The sequence below is a fragment of the Aricia agestis genome, chromosome 20 (assembly GCF_905147365.1).
Source record: "Aricia agestis chromosome 20, ilAriAges1.1, whole genome shotgun sequence".
NCBI lineage: Eukaryota > Metazoa > Arthropoda > Insecta > Lepidoptera > Lycaenidae > Aricia > Aricia agestis.
In genome coordinates this window covers 1,823,451-1,844,647 of record NC_056425.1, presented here as the reverse complement: position 1 = coordinate 1,844,647, position 21,197 = coordinate 1,823,451, and the positions used below count along the sequence as shown (strand labels likewise).

At 39.1% G+C, this 21,197-nt stretch overlaps 2 protein-coding genes across 4 annotated transcripts in view; one reads left to right on the top strand and one right to left on the bottom strand.

Annotated features, from left to right (window-relative positions):
- The window catches only part of LOC121737491 (ATP-binding cassette sub-family A member 2-like), a 49,415-nt gene extending 44,141 nt beyond the window's left edge, over positions 1 to 5,274 (top strand). For 2 of the 3 annotated variants that reach the window (XM_042129177.1, XM_042129175.1), the window contains 2 exons: positions 678 to 866; positions 5,210 to 5,274. In XM_042129177.1, coding sequence (XP_041985111.1) covers positions 678 to 863 — 186 coding nt within the window. In that variant the 3' untranslated portion in view covers positions 864 to 866; positions 5,210 to 5,274. Of the gene's footprint in view, positions 1 to 677; positions 872 to 1,378; positions 2,227 to 5,209 lie in introns of those variants that run through there. The other variant, XM_042129176.1, reaches the window with a different exon arrangement.
- A 1,701-nt stretch (positions 5,275 to 6,975) lies between these two features.
- LOC121737492 lies at positions 6,976 to 19,922 on the bottom strand. Its single transcript, XM_042129178.1, has 14 exons — positions 19,820 to 19,922; positions 19,114 to 19,217; positions 18,816 to 18,887; positions 18,293 to 18,442; positions 17,588 to 17,786; positions 16,630 to 16,800; positions 15,787 to 15,938; positions 15,135 to 15,266; positions 14,522 to 14,617; positions 13,877 to 14,026; positions 12,888 to 13,013; positions 12,098 to 12,189; positions 8,593 to 8,746; positions 6,976 to 7,087 (listed from the first exon to the last, which is right to left on the bottom strand). Exons 1-14 carry the CDS (start codon positions 19,908 to 19,910, stop codon positions 7,031 to 7,033), a joined length of 1,746 nt encoding a protein of 581 aa, XP_041985112.1. The 5' UTR covers positions 19,911 to 19,922; the 3' UTR covers positions 6,976 to 7,030.
- Between the last annotated feature and the right edge of the window lie 1,275 nt (positions 19,923 to 21,197).

Below are 21,197 nucleotides of genomic sequence, written 5' to 3'. Positions count from 1 at the left end.
TTTGTCAGTGGCTCGCGACAATTTAAACATTTTTGAAATTCACGCCCACCAACAAAATAATGCCTCTGCACGACATATTATATTATGTGTATGTATGTGTATTATATAATATGTCGTGGAAGACGTAAAATTTTTTTCCACTTCTAAACCGCTAATTTTGAAGAACGTTATTTTGTAACCCAAAAAAATTGGTTGCGGCCTGCGACACCGAGACCAAAACGTGTTTGTAGCCCGTAAATAAAAGGCTGAGTACCACTGCTCTTGAATCATTTTAGAACCATGATAGTACTTAAACTTGCATTCAATTGACTTGAAAGACAGGACCGCACTAAGGGCGTTTGCTGCGTTAAGCGTGCGCCCGGCGCGGCCACCATTCATGTCATCCCTTAGAGCAGCGCTGCGTTGAGCGGGTCAGCCGTCACACGATTACTATGGCGAGCGCACGGCGCGGGCGCCCGCGACGGGCAGCTGCGCCGGACACACGCTTAACGCAGCGAACGCCTTAATACGACACGACACGGCGCGACACATCAAGTTCCATACTGACGTTTGCAAATCGTCAGTGGGGCGTTTTGCAAACGTCAGTTGTATAGAACTTGAAGGGCCGGTACATAGTGCGGTCCCCTGTAATGCTTCTTGCTTCTTCGTCATTAACATTTAGTTTCCTCGATCATCAGACGATGCTGCACTACCACATCGACGAGGCTCTACCGTACAGCGAGCTGTTCGCTCGTCTGGAGAGCGTGCGGGCGAGCTACCCGCTGCTGCAGGACTACGCCGTGGCTGAGACCACGCTGGAGGAGGTCTTCCTCAGCTTCGCACGAGACCAGACCGATGATGCTGCGCAGCCCACGCCCGTGTAGACAGTAAGAGCCAGTCCACACGGCGCGTTGCGTCAGCGTTGCGTCGACGCAGCGCTGCCGTTGCGTTGTTTTACATACAAATAACCTGCAAGGTGTTCACACGGCGCGCTGCGTCGTGAAACGCACACATGACGGACAGCAGCCTCCGAAACTAAGCGGGAGGGGGTGTTTACGTCAAGACTGTTCCGTAATAACGCTGCGATGACGCAGCGCCCGTGTGGCCGGCTATGCGTCAAACGGCAGCGTTGCGTCGACGCAACGCGCCATGTGGACACTAGACAGGCTCTGAGGGATTCCGCATAAAACTGCAAATTCGCATCGCATCGCAATGTCATTTTTATTATGAGTTTTGTCGCAGATATTTGCGATGCGATGCGAATTCGCAGTTATGTGTGGGAGCCCTTAGCTCGTGACGTCACTTAATCACATCTATCGCGCGAGACCAGACATTTGAACAATGTCCAGCCCACGCCTGTGTAGACACTAGACAATGAGCTAACTATACCATGTGACGTCTCTAAACCACGCCCATCGGGTTCGTGATGTCACTAAACCACGCCCATCTGGCTTGCGATGTCACTAAACCAGGCCCATACAGATAATATAGACTAGACGTCACTGAACCATGCCCGTATAAATGACGTCAATGATCTGCACTCATTTAGCTTTTGACGTGAGCCTAAGGGTTAATTCAGACCGTAACGCGACGCGAAGCATTTCTAAATGTGTATGGATGTGACAGAGTTATTGCGTTATACGTCTTGCTAATCCGTCAAATCCACACAAATTAAGAAATGCATCTACGCGTCGCGTTGCGGTCTGAACTGACCCAGGCCCACCTAGTGTGATGTCAACTTTGGCCTTTTTACGAGTGCCATAGAAAAGGTTGATCAGTGAACAAATATTATTATGAAAAGTCTCGACTATCTGCCTGTAAATTGCATACCATGCAGCTGAAAAATGCAGGACATTGGCAGCTGACAAAACATTCATCTAATTAATATGGGTATTCTAAACTGCCATAAATATTTGAATATTGATGTTACTCCATGTGTAGGATATGGGCGTTATGTGATTATATTGGTGATATAGTTTGAAGAATCTTGCGTAGAATAAGGCATATTTAGCCTTTGCTTTTCAATTCACAAAGAGGTTTTGCATCAACGAAGAAATTGATTCGTAGGCAGATGGCGGACCTATGTCATTAATTGGTCAGGTTATACTGTAATCTTCCGGCTGGTTTTGACAATAGGCATGACGAAAAATTTTTTCTCTTGTTGGTAAGTGATGGACCATTCAAAAATAAAAATATCGGTTTAAAATGACTTTGACAGCTTAAAAACTCCAAGATATCCATACAATAATGGTAATACAAATGGTATACAAAAATTAATTCTTCAAGCCCCATAAGAGCACCGGTGATCGCGACAACAATAGAATACAAAAGCATTTCCTGGAATCTGCGATCGAAGTATAAGGCATTTTATAAAAAAAATCGACTTGACTATCTTGAAAACCAACTTTGAAGGCTCATAACAAAAAAAATACATAAGTTATGAAGCTGAAGTTTTGGAAATACTTATATTTTATCGCTATGTCTTTATTTTATTTAAAAAATCAGCTAATCTTTGACCTTGTCGTCATTCCTATTTCGTAGGTTGAACCTATGAATCAATTTTCTTCGATAGTACAAATCAATACAATATAAGAGCTTTTTGGTTTTTCGGTGTTATGTGAGATTCTATTTTGAAAGCAGTTAAACTGTTGTCCTATTAAATATTACCTTATTAACAAAGACTCTTAAAATGATTTCATTTGAAGCTAGTTTTACTTATATCGCACACTAGTTATTTAAAGTTTAAAAAAATGCGGCTTCCCCCGCTGCGGTTCTTTATAATGTGCGCGTACGTCGAATGAGGACGCACCATCCGGCCGTTCCTATATATTTTTTGCTTTAACAATCTCGAACTACTAATATTCTATAGAATTAGCGCAACGATATTACTGAATATAAATAAGTATTTCTAAGTGCCTAAAATATGTCTATAATAATATATTTTGTAGTCTCCGAGACTTATATGTTACTGGATATATATTCAGAACCATACTACTTTAGTTAACTATTTTTGTATAAACGGAGTATGGTGCTAGGCTTATAGGAAATACAGTGATTTCGATGTATTTAATGATATAATTCTGATGGGAATTATAATATAATCACTGGGAAGCAATGATGAAATACTCAAACCAGATATGTTACTACCGCGCGCGTTGTGAAGCTTCAAATACGGCCCAATTGGGCCGTCTGTTGTTTAGTCTGCATCGAGCGCAGTCACGAACGTGCCGCGTCTTGTCTTACCTAAATAAATTGAAAATGACGTCGTGCGTGTGTCGAAAATGTACCAATTATAACTCGAAAGTAAACAAAACACATGGAATCTCTTACCACATGTCTTGATTGCAATAAATACCTCGATTATTTACATTTTCAATTATTTTTTCGAACAATCTGGAAAAAACCGAATTTCGAAGCTCAGGCGAAGAAAGAGACAGCGATACGATTCGACGTTTAAAAATAGAACTGTCTCTTTTATGTAAATGGTTTTTCGTATCTTTTGTTTCACTTATCTGTCAAATTTGTCAATGTCCGCAATTTTGAATTTGAAAATTGTTCGGAAGAGATTTAAGCCGGAAAATAGTATGGACGTAACATATCTGTATAAGTAGAACATCATTGCTGGGAAGTCTGTGGGCTAAAACTACATCAACTAAAATGAAGTCAGTAAAGATTTTTATTATTTATATACTACTATTACTTTAAATTGGCTGCTATTTTTAAATACCAATAAAAAAGACTGTTTTTGATCACATTCATTTTAGAATTTTCTTGTCGTATAACACAAAAAGACAAAAATATTTTTCATCAATTTTATACTTTAGTTAGGTACTGTGATAAATTTTTCTATTAGATTCGAATTATATAAGACATTTGGCGGCTTTATAAAATAATTAAGATTATTTATTGGTATGGTCAAATAATTTTTAATTTTTTTCTATTTCATGAAATACATGATATTCCATTAGAAGAGTCAGAAAAGTCAGTCGGGCTTTACCATACAGTATTTTAGTTGACATCTATTTGATATAGACTATATCTGAGAGCTAAGATTGCTGATGGGGGAGATGGGGCTGTGCCTCTAACACACCTCTTATATCTACTTCTGTCAGTGTCAAAAGGCTATTTAATTATCGCTGTTAAGCATTTGTGTTTAAACGCCATTAAAAAAATTAGTAGGTGTTGATTTATAAATGCAGTCTTGTTTTAAATTATCTAAAGCATACCTGCATTTAAAACTCAATGCATAATTTTTTGTGGGTTAATACACAAATGCTCAACAGTGCCTAAATTATAAATAACCCTGGCATGGATGTTCTGTCTCCACCACATGACATCCCCAAAACTTATAGTGTGTCAAGAAAGTGAAGAAGTTAAAAAGTGGCAACATCGTAGTGTCATCCCTTTCAATCAATCTAAGAAAAAAGGGATGACACTACGATGTTGCCACTTTTTAATTTCTTCACTTTCTTGACAGACTATATATTTAGTTCATGCCTGTTAATACTATTTTTACCCTCGTTTTTCGTATTCATGAAAAATCAATCAATTTTTATAGCAAACGTTTGACAGGCCTTAGTAAAATCGAACTTCTAAATAGACGATTAAAAAGTCTTATTAAACAATGAAAATAAATACCGCGCAAGTATTACAATTTTTTTATATATAGTCCGTGCAATCCACGAAGACGAGCCCCACTATTCCTCCTAATCGTTTATAGTATATTATGTGTGCAAGCTTTCGTAAATTTTGAGGGTGTTATCGGTACACACTAATTACCTATGAGTGCACGCGCACACTACAATAAATGGACCAATTAAGAAAATGCGTCACGGTCAAAGGGAAAGATGCTCACCCAAAAAGTGGTGGGGCGCGTCTTCGTGGATTGCACGGACTATATTTCACTGTATTTCTAAAAAGAGTGCAAGAGTTAACCAACTTAGACTTCATAATAATATTCGATCAGGAAATAAAATACTCAAAGATTAGAACAGAATACTGTTTTTTCTTTTAAACAGACAACAGAATTTTGAAATAACCCTCTAAGTAAATATACTTACGGCCGTTCCCAATATTTGATCTATCTCTGGTTTTGCCCTACTAGAGATAGGAATAGCTCACATTAGATATTAGAGACATATATTTTATGTCAATTGTGGGAGGTTTATTTCAAACTTTTATTTTTTCTGTTACATCACATACAACAGCTATATCTGTGTTAATTTTGCAGATTAAAATGATGATGAGAGAAAAATTCTTTATTCTACCCGTATACAGAATATATTCTACATAGGTAAGGTTTTTACTGAGCCAAAGATCTCATTTAATCATACGATAGATTCCATTACCATTCTATTTACAAATTCCATTTGTTACACTCCATTAGACCAGAAACTCAAATCGTTATTTGGCCAAACATTCCATGTAGATACAATATTTATTACTTTTTGTACTCTAAAGATATTATATTTAATTTAGATATAACAAAGATAGAAGTGTTAATTATTTTAACGCGGTCATTTAAAGAAAGGGTTTGAGAAAATAAGTTCATATTGTGATTTTTTTTAAATTATTTTGTGTTTCACCCTTTCTTTATTCGGCCGCATTTATATTGATAATCTCATATTATTGTGTAAATGGTCAGGAACTGTGGTGCTAGCCCGAGCGAGCTATAGAGTCACTGACCTCCATTACACAAGTACTCCGGACTTATGATAATATGACAGCTATTTTTTGTGCCTATTTGAAGCGGAATCAGCGCCCCCAATGCGGGGGAAGAGAACTAAATCTGACGTAAAAAATACGTTTGAAAGTCGACATATTGGCGCTGATAGCAGTAGTGGGAGTACTTGGAACTAATAGTAGTTTCTACAACCAATAGTGACTAAGCGGCCATTTGCAAGTTACGTCAGATTTAGTTCTCTTCCCCCGCATTGGGGGCGCTGATTCCGCTTCAAATAGGCACAAAAACAGTTGGGTATCATGAGTCCAGCGTACTTGTATAATGGAGGTCAGTGTATAGAGTACAAACTATTTTAGAGGTTGGGACAGTGTGCGACCAAATAATGTTGCTCACTTTGACTAAACAACTTCCTTACTACATGGGTAACGGGTATATAGTATTTTGCGACAGCAAAGCGGCAGGCGAAAATTGTTGTCAACATCAATATTTGCTGTCTAGCAGAATTTTCGGATACGACAATTTTATTTAGCTACTCACATGTTGCAAAAATCGATGGTGCCTAATGCCTTTTTGCAACATCGTTGGCTAATAGCCAAAGAAAATAATGTTGATTAACAGCATATTGCACAATATAATATATTATGCTGTCAAACTTCTGTTGCATATCTGTCGCAAAACACAACCGCAAGCGACAGCTAGCTGCCAAGTTCGTGACCAGAAAAATAATAAATGTATTTGCTGTACGCTTTAAGCTTGGATTATTTTCAAGCGATGTATGTCACTGGTCGACTAATCTTATTTCGTAATGATGTATTGTGTAATTTATTTTGTTAGTTACGGTTCCGAACCTAACTGTTATAATTAGGAACAATTTTTCGTTGCACCGGATAATCCAAACTAGCGACTAGTCTAGTATCGGTTTGGACTAGTTTTGTTTGTGAAAAAGTTAAGTATGGTACCAATTTAGTTTATATTTTTGCCACCAGGGGCGCTGTTTAGTTCATATTAATTGCAGGAAGAAAAAAACTTGCACATACGGTAAGCCCATAGTAAGGCGGGTTCTTTTTTAATTTTGCTAAAATTAGGACTGATTTATATATTGTCACAAGACCAGTGGCGCGATTTGTGTAACGCGTTACAATGTATATGACATTGTACTTACGCTATTTTATTAATAAATGTATTTCATATTAGATATATCTTTTATTTCATAAATACTAACTACCCACAATGCAAAAAAAAGAAAATGCCCGCGCATGCATACCAAAGAAAATAGTTTTCAATAAATTAAAATTAAATTGCAAAGATTGACTAGGTAGTATAATAATTTAAAAACTATGGTGAATAATTGCTACAAATTGTAGATTTTCAGTAAACTGCCGTCACAGAATCTTGTGCAGAGAGTATCTCTTCATTTTCGATTTCCTGTAAAACGATAATTCATAATAATCATCTTAGTATGACTGTCACTAGAGCCTTTAGGGCCCTAGCACAAGGCGACGTTTTTGTAGTGACTCTTTTGCGTGTTTTGCAAACATGCAAGCGAGTTGCCAATGCAACTTTATAGTTAACACGTATTAAGTTGATAAGTAGTTAACTTAATTTTAAGTTATTAATTGCATGTAAGCACCAAATTTAGCAGCAAGTAGCAAGTTAAAATTTAGTAATTACTGAAGTAGATAATAATTAGAATTTAGTACTTATAAACTTAATACGTGTAAACCGGCCATAATTCATACAGGGGGGGAGGGGTACTTTTATCTATAAAAATAAAGAAAATAAATTTTTGCCATTTGTTTGCAATACAATATTTTTACAACTAAAAAAAATTATATTAATTTTTTATTCTTTATAAACACCTAGCTTATAAAAATCTGATTTGCCCCCCGCGAATCCGATTTCAAATTCCGACCGCGCAGTGCTAGGTGCCTACATGTGCGCTCTCTTTCTATCGCGTAAGAGGTACCCTTTCTGACGAAATCAAGATTGTCACCTTTTAGAAAATAAAATAATCTTCTTTTAATTACTATAGCTATCAATAATCAAATTTTAGTAACCCGACGTATATTTTATAATAGTTTTATATTCGATTATAGTGTAGTAAGATGGTCAGGAATTTTTTACAACTTAAACATGTAACTTGTGTTTATTTATGTGTAGTATGCGGTTTGTTTTTTTTTTTATGTGATACCCTCCCCTATTACCCTATTTCCTCTTAAAAGGCCGGCAACGCACCTGCAGCTCTTCTGATGCTGCGAGTGTCCATGGGCGACGGAAGTTTCTTTCCATCCCCCGTGACCCGTTGATGGGGGCAAACGAGCAAACGGTGGGTGACCCGTTTGCTCGTTTGCCCCCTTATATAAAAAAAAAAAAAAGGCATGTACCATGAAACTGTTTTGAGACTCAAACAATCGGACGAGCCGCGTCCTACTGTAACAAACGTGAAATGACGTTGTTAGAGCAGGACGCGGCATTCTCGTCCGATTGTTCGAGTCTCAAAACAGTAGGCCTACTACGAAACCGTTTTGAGACTCAAACAATCGGACGAGAATGCCGCGTCACGCTCTAACAACGTCATTTCACGTTTGGCAGTGTAGGACGCAACATTCTCGTACGATTGTTTGAGTCTCAAAACCGTTTCGTGGTACGGGCCCTGTTTCGTTGTAGGCCTACTGGATGCAAATGCGCGATAGTATCGACATTCGATATATCTATGTAAGTACAAGGTGTAACAAAACTAAGCGATGCGCCCGCGCGTCATGAATACATAGGTGAATATATATACATACATACCATACAAAGGTGAAAAAAGTTACTCTTTCAGCGCTGCTACTTTCACAGCGAACTACGAATAGGGGACACATACACACCCTAAAGTATTATCACTCAGTTTTGTTACACTATACATTATACAAGTGTGAGTCTGTTACCTCGACATAATCATCGCCGTATCCGACGGGGAAGAGCGCGCGGCAGTCGGCCTCGCCGTCGCCGTCGGGGCTGATGTACGTGGGGCCGAGCGCCGCCAGCTGCAGCAGCGGCAGGCTGCGCGAAACCGACACCATCACCGCCACGCGGTCCTTGCTGCAAATACACCCAAGCAGCAAAACACTCAAATAAGAAATTGCTTTCAGTCTTTAATCGAACAAAAGCCTAGTGAAACACCAATTTACCGTATGTAGGATCGTGGGAATCCTGGATTAGGTAAAAGTACACGGTTGTTGTTTTTAAGATTTTAAGATTTACTTTTACTAGCTAATGTCCATTGTTGCCGTGTTCTTTGAAGTAGCCGTAAGATGTAAACAGGGCCATAAATAATATAAAGTTATTGTTAGAAATTAGTTAAAATATTAAGCCCTTTTTATTATTGATGTTTTTAAAATAGATGCCGACGATTTATGATCTTGTTTTTGAGTTAAGATAATAGTTATTTGATATTTAGAATATTAGAAAGGCGACAGACGTTTTATGATACTATTGTGCATTTTTAAGAATTGTTTACTGTATTGATTTGGTTTACCACCTGTTGTTGTTTTGATAGCGTGGGAAATAATAATTGAAGGGTGCAAGCCGCGGTATAAATAAGATGTTTCGATTGTATAGAGTTAGTCCCAAAGAAGAGTTCAAGACGTAAGGTTGTAGTCCCAAGCTATCCGTAGAGAAGTACGCATAGTCCTAACTGAGAGTGTTTAAGTACGTGGTTAAGACGGAGGCAAGTTGTGCCTATTGTAACTTGTACTTGTAGTAAGTTAATGTGAGTTTAATACACTGGTGATCGATCTGACTGCGTTTCCTTACCCAACATCACACTAAGTATCAACCACCACCTCCACCGATACTACACGTATAATAGCGGTTATCTCGACTGTTTAGTAAAATTTGCTAATGTGTGGTTTAATGACGTTGAATATACCTACGTTTTACTGCACTTCACTTTCTTTGACTTTGACAATTTCTATACCAAGATTTTAAAAGCGAGAAAAAAGAAGTACGTGGGAGAGCCATGCTTTGGCATGAATGGGCCGGCTCGACCGGAGAAATACCACGTTCTCACAGAAAACCGGCGTGAAACAGCGCTTGCGCTGTGTTTCGCCGAGTGAGTGAGTTTACCGGAGGCCTAATCGCCTACCCTATTCCCTTCCCTACCCTCCCCTATTCCCTCCCCTTCCCTTCTCTACCCTCCCCTATTCCCTCCCCTTCCCTTCCCTACCCTCCCCTATTCCCTCTTAAAAGGCCGGCAACGCACTTGCAGCTCTTCTGATGCTGCGAGTGTCCATGGAGGACGGAAGTTGCTTTCCATCAGGTGACCCGTTTGCTCAATTGCCCGTTTTTTCATTAAAAAAAAAAGTTTTGTCTTCACCGCAGCGGTGCGGACGAATGTTTCACACAATACAACGAATTCTAAAATGCGTGCTAATAAATGCGTTATGTGCGATCCTATAATCTATTATTCGAATGAAATTTTAGTTTTATTGTGGTAAAGTGTACCGTACAATAGGCTACTTGACCTCATTTTTTTCTTCATGCTAATCGCTTCATAATCATTCATTATTACAAAAAAAAATAATTTTTTAATATTTTACACAGTAGAAACCCATAAAAATGTTAATTGAAAAATATGCCTTATAAATGGCGCCGAAAACACTGTCCGCCATAGTGTGACGTCATACGTTTTGTATTTTAAGCTCTCTTTATTGAACATTTTTTATATGCTAAATGTACGCGTCTAAAAGTGCCCAAAAATTATAAAAGAATTAAATAAGAAATTAGAAATCATTTGTAATGTTGAAAACTTTTGGAGAAAAGTTTTGGCCATTTCATTTCCCGTCTACAATAAATGGAGATAATTTATAAAACTGATGTTTTATTTGAATTATTCAAGAAAATTTATTTTACAAATCTTTCTAGGCTTATTTTTATTATTTATGTACAAATAAACTTACATATAACGAGCGCGATACATAAAAGATATTAAATTACGAATAGAATGACGTCACATCCAATGAGGGATTTTCCTATATTTTTAATTTGATTGTCAAACAGTTTCCATTTTAGTAACTAGATGGCGTATGGGTAGACAACTATCGGTAATACCAGGGAATACCATCAATAATTGCTACAAAACTGGGCAAAAGAATGTAAAACTTGATACATTTCAACTTGACAAAGACGCAATAATATTCCAATGAATAGGATAATAAAGTTATTATAACGATGTTTTAGCCAAAATTCACGGAAGAAATAGCCATATTTACCGATATTCACACCAAATGACAACACATCTTACCTGCACTTGTGCAAGATAACGGATAATGGCTAATATTTTACCAATAATGAATATCAAAAACCCAAAAACCACCATTTGGGAAAAATTAATAAAAACCACACCAACAATAAAAAGTAGAAGAAGTTTGAAAGTGACATGCCCGCCAAAACTCTTTCAGTTGTCAAGTTTCAGTTTGACAAGTTTTTATTATGTCAGCGTGTTCCTAAACTATTACCAGTGTACTGGTCTAATCGCTTAGGCCAATGATCGCTTAGGTTTAAGATGTTTTGATTTATGTCACACTTGACAGTACACTGATATTTTTTTGAAACACAGCCTATATGTAGTCAGTGATGCCAACCTGCAGATAATTTCAGATCGGTGAGGAACCAATAGAAAATCTAGAAGTGTCTATCCTTACGCCATCTAGTTAAGATTGTTAAAATTAAAATTAAAAAATATAAATGAAAATCCCTCATTCGGAAGTACCGCAAAAGCGTTTTCGACAGTACAAATCCTATTTTCATAAAATTATATTTTGAAATCGACTTTATTTATCAATCATAAGCTTTTATTTCATGATAAGGGTGAAATACGGTTTCCTAGGCCAAGTCCTACTAGAAATATATATTTGTTCAATGAAATTGAATATAGGTCAAGTAGCCTATTACGCGCTTCCATTTACTATGGTCATTTTATTAATTTATTTTATTTGGAAAACTTACAGCTACTTAAAAATAACTATAACAAAGACTACTATAAAGCTAAGAGCCAATTACAAGTTTCCACTAATAGTTAAGATACTAAAAAAAGAGAGAGAAGTGAAAATCAATGTATACATACATAGCTATAACTTTAAACTTTATCAAGACAATGATCTGGATGGTATGATTGGCTATGGCTAAATAATAATAGTACAGTTGAGAAAAAAAAATATTTAGTATAACCACTGCAAAAGTAGAACGAAAAACTTATAGTAAGTAATAATAGAAAAATTACACAAGTGATTTTGAAAATGTATAATTGTTATATTGTATAATTATTATTATGCAATGATCTGATTTATTTTTCATGTTAAAACACGTAATATAATAATGAGTATTTAATTGGACTTACTAGATCATAACTCATAATATTATGCTCGACGCTGTTACAAAGTTGGAACTAACTGTTTGGCCATTCTGTCCAACTTGTCGTACTGTCGCACGGTGTAGGCGACGTGCTCTGCCGTCGTCGGATCCTCGCCCACAAACATTCCATACTGGATACATAAAAATATGTTTTAGCAAATGAGCAATTCCCTCTTAGAAGGCCGGCAACGCACATGCAGCTCTTCTAATGTTGCGAGTGTCCATGGGCGAAGGTAGTTGCTTTCCATAAGGTGTTAGGTGACCCGTTTGCTCGTTTGCCCCCTTATTTTATAAAAAAAATTTAGATCCAGGTTTCTTATCGTCTAAGCGATCCCACCATAGAGCGACCTTCACCGAGCTGGTTTGAATTGATGAAAAGTATTTTATTTTCAATTACGTATGTCAATTTTATTGCTAGTGGGCTTAAGTAATTAGAATTTAGAACAGCTATATCGCGCAGCGCAGTTTTACATATATACTCTGTGGTTTTACCTTAATCGTGTAGAAATCATGCGGTTCTAGGCTGACGTTACATGACAGATCAAAAGGAACCAAATTTAAAACGGTAATAGTATGGGAGTTACGATTCCTTAGTTTTTATTAGGTATTCGTAGCTCCTAATATTATAAAATATACGAAAGTGTGTCTGTCTGTTACCTCTTCACACTCAAACCGCTGAACCGATATTTAGCATAGAGATTGGAGATACTTTGAGTTTTTATCCCGGAAAAATGTACGGTTACAGCGAGATAAACTAATTTTGGCGCAACGGAGTTGCGGATAGTTTACTAAATTACTATACATATGTATAATTCAACAGGGTAAATACATTGAGTATATCGTGTGGATGCTGCTGCATGACCTCCTGCACCTGGTGTCGCTTGTCCGCGGGGAACACCACCAGCGCGTGAGCCGGCAGGTGTTCCGACTCTAGCGTCGTCAGCGTTGATACCACCTGGAAAATAAATTGGGTTTACCTACACCAAAAAAAAAATAGGGTACAAATGAAGCAGAGTTACTAAAGTTCAGGAAATTCCCAAAATGTTGGGACTCTCGTGGGGATCGGGTCGTGGGAGAAAAGCGGGTATTTCTGACATCTTAATCTAATTGCAATGTTTTCATCGTAAAGCCAAATAATACATAATGGGCCACTACAAGCCATCGTCAACTGTAGACCGCGATCACTTGATGTTTACATCGTCCGCCATCATCTATCCATCATACACAATTACCCCGTCTGGCGTCTACACATGGCGACGGTCTGTGTGAAATGTAAAAATTCAAATTAATTTGTAATTGTCAGTTGTCAGAGGCGTGGTTAAAGTTAAAGTTAAGGTTAAAGTTATGGTTATAGTTAAGACTGGATTGCACCAACTAACTTTAACTTTAACCTTAACTATAACCGGAAAAATTTACAGATGTCGTATGAGAATATGGGGTGTTTGGTCGCTATATTTAACTTTAACTATAACCACGCCTCTGGTGCAACCCAACCTAAGGTTGGCTAAATTTAATTTTAACCTTAACTTTGACCGGAGAAATTGACAGATGACAGCTGGTCCAACAAGGTTATAAATGAACGTGGGCGGGGGCGCTGCTGGTAAAGGAGAACTTTTTCAATAATGGCGTTTTTGTATGATGACAGCGTTAGTTCCTTTTTTCGCCACGTGCCTCTAAAACCTTGTCGAGCTCTATAGTTATGGTTAAATATGGCGTCTTGATGGCGTCCATTTTTAACTTTTTGACATTTTGCATTGTAGTTAAAGTTACAGTTAAAGTTAGTTGGTGCAACCCAACCTTAGTGTCTGTTCACAATACCTTGGGAAAGAAGTAGGCGAGCGCGTTGGCCTTGGCCAGGTCGTTGGGGGGACAGTACAGGCCGGGGACCAGCAGCCCCCCCGCCGGGATGTACGCCTCCCCCTCCACTGACACGTCAGAGTGAAACTCCTCCTCGAGGACTTCTTCCTCCTAGGGATTATGTATGCTAGGGTCAGACTGAATAATAATAAGTAGAACTCTGTGTCAATACTAGGGTATGTTCAGATGGCAAGCTTTCAATGGGGGTTTTTCAACTAGATAAGTACATATAGGCCCATTTGATTCAGAAAATATTGCCCGTCTCTTTCTTACAAAACGATTTATGAAGTCACGGTGTAATGAGTAACTGCCAAATATTGTTTTTTTAATAATTTGTATGGAGTTTTACCGTGAAATAACAGATGTATTTATCTATTTCTTACAGACTACGTTTACGTCTTTGTTATTTTTAAAGACTTAAAAAACAGGTTTCTGAAACCAGTATTATAGCTTCCAAACCTGTTTCTTATCTATTATTGATTAGAAAACATAAGTCATGTCAACTAGTGATAATCTATTGGTAAACGTGTGGTTTTGAATAATGAACAGGAATCATCAATTTACTTCTAACTTTGTAATAAAAAAAAAAAGCTATGTGATAAATACCTCAGCAACATGCTCTGTGTCGGCGACTTCCGTTTCCCCGCCCTCGACGACCTCCTCCGGCGTCACATCCGGCTCCGGTTCCGGCTCGTCCGGCAACTACAGAAGATTTTTCGCAGTTCGTAACGTCGATGTGCTAACGGCTTAGCATAATCAAGCAAGTAAAACATGTCGCCCCTTCATTTTTTATCTAAATAAGTAAGAAAGTCCCGGTTTTTGTCTTAACATAGATCCGCTATCCCCAACCCGCGGCCCGTGCGCCGGGTGTGGCCCGCCGCCGGGACTTTATTTGCGGCCCGCGTGATGTTAAACAATTTTGAAATTCATGCACTTCGGCAAAATAACGTAAGGTCTACGTGATAGTCGATGATTTTTCTCCACTTTTAAATCGTTAATTTTTAAGAATGTTATTTTTAACCCTAATTTTTTTTTGTTGCGGCCCGCGACACCAAGACCAAAACATGTTTGTGGCCCGCATGAAAAAAGGTTGGGGACCACTGGCATTGAGGATCCTCTCCTTTCCTCCTCTACCTCTTTTGGATAATATACGTTTCTAACTTTCTATCCATCTTTTCTCTCTCTAACCAGTGAGGATAGAGGGAGATAGAACACTCACCCCAGCCTGTATGCGCGCCATACGTTCCTCCTCCCGCCTCTGCGTCTCCAGTCGTATGCGGTCCTCCTCAGCCTCTCGCGCCAGTCTCGCCTGCTCCGCCGCCAATCTTTGCCGCTCCTCTCGCTCTTCACGCTGAAAATGAGCAAGAGAAGAACATTTTATTTATTTATTTGAAAGCAGAAAATCGTACGTTGAAGATATAATTAAACGGAATCAGTGGTTATTCCCACAAGTTATAGTAGCCAGGAACTAAAATCGTTATCGGACAGTAAGAAATTTTGGCAGAGGTCTAACTACTTCTCTTTCATATTCACATAAGATGTAAGATGCTGTGTTGTTTGCACGGGTCGGCGTAAAGACCTAAGTATAAGCTTTCGTGCTATACTATCAGAGAAGTTGATCCATAGGCAGATGTCGGACCTACGTATTTCGGTCGGTAGATGACGACACAACACGTTGATATAATTCGACCAAATGACGTAGGTCCATCAATTGCCTCTGAATCAATTTCTTTGATGGTACATAGCTGGTATACCAATATAAGCGTGTCACATTGCTGTTGCCCGCTCATTTCACATCCCACCAAAGTGACCTAAAACTCTACCCCCTTTCCATTATCACCAAATCATCTTGAAGCTTAAACTAAACTTACCAGTTTCTGCATCCTCGCGTTATACCTATCCCGTCGCACCTCCCGCTTGGTCTTGCTGATGGTGGCGTAAGTGTTGAAGGCGGTCTGCGGGGGCGTGTCCTGGTCCTCCTTGGGCTCGGGGATCTCTTCGTAGAGGGCGTGACGCATTATCTCTGAGGGACAAACTATTCATTGTATTATGTTATAAGAGAGAGAGAGAGGAAGATGTGAACTATAAAGCAAAATAATTAAATTAAATTAAATCATCTTTATTTCGGGCATCAGAGGCCCATATAACAAATACCTTAAATCTAACATACATATTAAGTAATAATATAATAAATACCTTAAAAACTAACATACATATTTTATATATACTTATAAACTAACACAGTCACTTGTTGCCGGCGACGTGACTCGACGCTTCGTTCCGGAGTCTCCCCCGGAACCTCCGGTAGAGAAATGGATGTGCCATCGGCCAGAACAGATTCGTCGGTACTCTCACAAAGGAGCTAAACCTTGTGGCGAGACTGCAGACGCTCGACTCTTAGGTGCAGCGTCGTCTTCTTCTGGATGTAGTCCACGACGTCCGCGACCAGTCCATAGACCAGTGCAGGATATGTACAGGGGCGTCGCGGGGATCTCGCTCCGCAGACGCAGCTCAGGTAGTGCCGCGATGGTTGCGGGCGGCGGGCGGCGGGCTTCTTCTTCCTCCTCTCCACCAGTATTTCGTGTACTATGCGGTGCGTACGACGCGTACGGATCGTAGGGTGCTGACAAATGTGCGATCAGCTTAAGACATAGCAATAATAGGGTCAATGTACCAATTTCAACATTCTACGAACTACAACTTTTCTCACATACCCACAAAGTTCCTATCATCAGTTTCATACATCTTGAACAGGACGAGTAGCGCGTCGCCGGCCATGAGCGCGTGGAGGCAGGCTTCATTCACGTCCAGGTCACTCATGTACACAAGCTCGCGGACGGCATCTTCCGTAAACTGGACTTCCTCCTTCGCTGACACCTGGATGTCTGAGGAAAAGGTACAGTTATTGATCATACGAAATTATTATTTAGGTAAGTATATTCGTTGCTTGCGTATCCAATTGTTTGCCGTCTTTTAGGTGTTGATTTACATCGATACCTACCGTACCGGAGCCAGTGTTAATGTAACAACAATGTGTTGTATCAACAACATGCTGGTAAGTAATGATATTTTGTATTTGAGTGGATTCATTTCCGTAGACAATGCACTGAATATCGCATGGAAGTTAGCCTTGAAGGTTGGGAATTTCGACGTAACAGGGCTTTACCACGATACCGTTTTGAGACTCAAACAATCGAACGAGAATTCCGCGTCCTTTTTTTTTTATGAAAGAAGGGGGCAAACGAGCAAACGGGTCACCTGATGGAAAGCAACTTCCGTCGCCCATGGACACTCGCAGCATCAGAAGAGCTGCAGGTGCGTTGCCGGCCTTTTAAGAGGGAATAGGGTAATAGGGGATGGTAGGGATGGGAAGGGAAGGGAATAGGGGAGGGAATTGGGCCTCCGGTAAACTCACTCACTCGGCGAAACACAGCGCAAGCGCTGTTTCACGCCGGTTTTCTGTGAGAACGTGGTATTTCTCCGGTCGAGCCGGCCCATTCGTGCCGAAGCATGGCTCTCCCACGTATAAACAAACGTGAAATGACGTTGTTAGAGCAGGACGCGGCATTCTCGTCCGATTGTTTGAGTCTCAAAACGGTTCGTAGTAGGCCTACAGGTTGCAGGCATTGTATTTAAGTAAGTAGGTAGTTTTTTTTATGTATTTGAAATTACCCAGCACTCCCCACTTCTCGTACAGGTCGAAGTGCGCCTGGTGGCAGTGCGGCCAGAACACTATGAAGTTATATCTCCTTAGGTGTGCTGCAAGGCGCTCGGCGATACGCTTCTTGCGCGCTGCGACCGTCTGCGCATGAACTTGCTCCTCCTCTAAACGACGCTGCTCAGCTAGCTTTATGTGCTCTTCTTCTCTCGCCTGAGAACATCAACTCAACATTAGCCGTATAGTCGCTTAGCAATTATTGCGATGTCATTTTTGTTTTGCCTCGAGGTTCTCGAATGGCAAATTGCATGCCTCTGTAGCAAAAATCGTGTATCGTGTACGTAGTAGAGATATCTCAATGGTATCGTGCAACTTGCTTTTAACATTGCGCAATTCAGCTTGTCTTCATGAAATATGCTGGTAGTTAATTCGAACCAAACAGTCACAAAGCGTTTTCAGCATCTAGAACGTTCCCGGGGCAGGACGGGTAGAATGGATACGAAAATAGCCGAAGTTTAAAGTATTACTTAAACTACGTAGTACTAAGTTTAAGTGCTTCGTGGATCACCGGTTTTCTTCAGCTATTTCCGTATCCATTGGACCTGTCCTGCCTGCCCTGCCCCGGGGCAGTTCTAGATGCCGAAAACACTAACAGTGTGTCATATTTATTTGACATATCCAACTCGGGCCTCATTCTAACTTCAGCTTACTTCACTCACCGTCTCCTCAGGTAGAGGCTCGTGTATGTTCCACCGCGGTCTCTCGGTGCCGGAGTGCACCTCCTGCTGCGTCAGCTCCAGCTCCTCCTCCAAGATGCGACAAAACTCGATGCCGTTCGCCCCGAACATCGCGCGACTCAGCTTGCCCTTCTGTAACATTGATTAACTTCACAATAAAACATTGCTACCTTCACAATGTTTTCCCCGCACCAGGAATATAGAATGGCGAAGACCAGAAACATTGCGAGTTTCTTACGCCAGCTCTTCTCGCCGGGTTAGTTCTCGAACCGGTGTTAGACAACATTTAGGACGTTTTGAAAGTATTTGATTCTTCATTCAGAAATTAAACAATTTCTAATTTATTTACCTACTCATTAGCGAGAACCGGAGTAGCAGTTTTTTACATTTTGCTGCTTATGTCTTTCTTTATCTGATAAGCTTAACTAGTTGCCTAGTAGCAGATATATTATTATGTTATGAGCCATCAGGTAATAGTTGTAGCCTAATTTGGTGGTAAACTTACCGATATAAAGAGGAACACGGGTTCGCTTTTGTTCCGAAATCTAGAGAACGCGTCGATCTTGTCTGCTGCCGCCTATAACATACAATATTAAGATAATTATTTAAAATTGAGAATGGCATTTAGAAGACAATAGGGGCGCGGCGTAGGCCGTAGCTAATTTCAGTCAAATTTAACAAATTATAAGAAAAAAAAAACAGTTAAAACATTAAAATTCCAGAAATAGAGGCGCTTCATAGATTTCGCACACGAAAAAGGGGCGCTGTGGGGGGGTTGGCCCAGTAGATACGTCCATGCTTACCCGAGCCATGGCGACTCTATCTTGACCGATCTCCAGCTTTCCTCTCCTCACGGCGAAAGCTGTAGCGAGGCAGTGCCCGCAGAATTCCGAGTACACCTCTATACCTAGAAAACATTCTGTGATAAAAATTCATACAAATAAGTAGACTGAGGATAGGTATACACTATTTAATGACCTCATAAAACTGCCGTACAAATATTTTAGAGTTCGAATGGTTTTGTAGGCAAGGATGATTTTAACACACGGTCCCTGGGAAAAAATTATAAAATACTACTGTCTGAATATATTCGGCTAGACGGGTACCTACACGCACAGAACAGGAAAATAAGTCTAAAATCTGTGGGTACACGTATATAGAGCCCTTTCCCTGTGTGCATGCGAACCTGAAATGTATCTCGAAAAATGTTGAGGAACAGCTATTGTGCGTGTCGTGCGAATACGTGCCGTCATTGCAACTTTGTGCTGTCTCCCGCTTTTTATGGGGAGGGAAAACTGTATACTTTCTACTCCTCCTATCTTCTTCTGATTAAATTCGATGCGGGTCCCAAGACAGCTTTAGCATGTCCCTCGGGCTCCCTGATATCACATCAAAGGGTTTTCGTGGTTGGATACCGCTGTCGATCCTGGTGATAAAGGAGATAAAGTGGTGGGAATGTGTGGTGTCCGGTGGGCCAAAGCCCGTTTAAAAAGAACAGCTATTCCTTACATATCAACTTATCGTGGTTATTGGCCAGATACGCCTCGAATTCATCATTTGTCTCCAGGGACTCCTGCACAGTCACCCCTTTTCGGGCCATATTCTAATTTATTTTCTTTTTGCGTAAAACTTTGAAACTTCGTGAGGACGAAAATTCCTTCAAGGCAAATGACAATAATGACACATTTAATTTATGATTGTACTGTAGGTACCATGTAGGTACCTATTCCACCGTGCTCTCATACAAAAACTCTAAAGTAGATAGGTAGTAGTATCTACTATATATACTATAGAGAAGCAATTTGGTACTTATAAGAATTAAGATATATAAGAGAAGACCATGGCACAGCATTTTCTCTCTGAAGTTTCTAATGTTTTTATTTTTAATTGAAAATGAACCTAAACAAAATCATGAAAGGGCTAGCTATAATGTTCAAATTTTTAACTACAAAAACACACATTAATGATTTATTTATTTTATTTACATAATTTTACACCACAAATTCTACACCTTACACTTAAATGAAACAACTTTACATTAGACTTTTAACAATTAACTATAGTCATAGGTAGTGCCTCTTCACAACATCCAAATGCTAGTATAATAATTAATACTTTTTACTTAATTATATTCAACACTGCAAAATACAAAATATGACTTTGTGACTAAAGCTGCTTTGATATTCCATACAACTTACATTAACTCAAGGCTGTTTTAGAAAAAATCGTAAAATAAATAGTGTAGTCATTTATTTTAATGTTAGTCAATCTTTACTTCAGTATGGGTAATATTTAGTATAGGTAATATTTCTACCTCATGCATCTTTGAATCATGCGTACCTAATTTCATCAACCATATTCACCTACATTCTCTAGAATAAAAATTAAAAATACAATAAATTATTGTTAAGAACAGCTGGAAACATACCTAGAAAACTTATGGTTCATAATGACTTGTACAATAACAAATTGCATATGATTTCCTCATAATATTAACTACAAAAGATTAGATAAGGATAGATAAACTGTGATTTAAAATATCATGCAACACAATTCCTTACAAAATACATACAGTATATAAAAAATAGTTTTTACACAGAAACCAATTACTTTTAACCTTCATACATTCAACAGTCAAAGTTCAATGTCAGACGTAGGACGAGGAAACAAGTTACCTGACATTTACAATAGAAGCATAATTTATATGGCGTATCAGTCACACTTTAAATAATATATACAGTAGACAATCTTAAATCGATGCATGCTTTCAGAAAACTTTAGAGAGCAGAATATGCTGAATCTTGCCATGCAGCCTGCAGGGTTAGCAACATAAAGATTATCTCTGTGTTGTACAAATTTCACTTCCAGGCATAGCTATAGGTAGGGT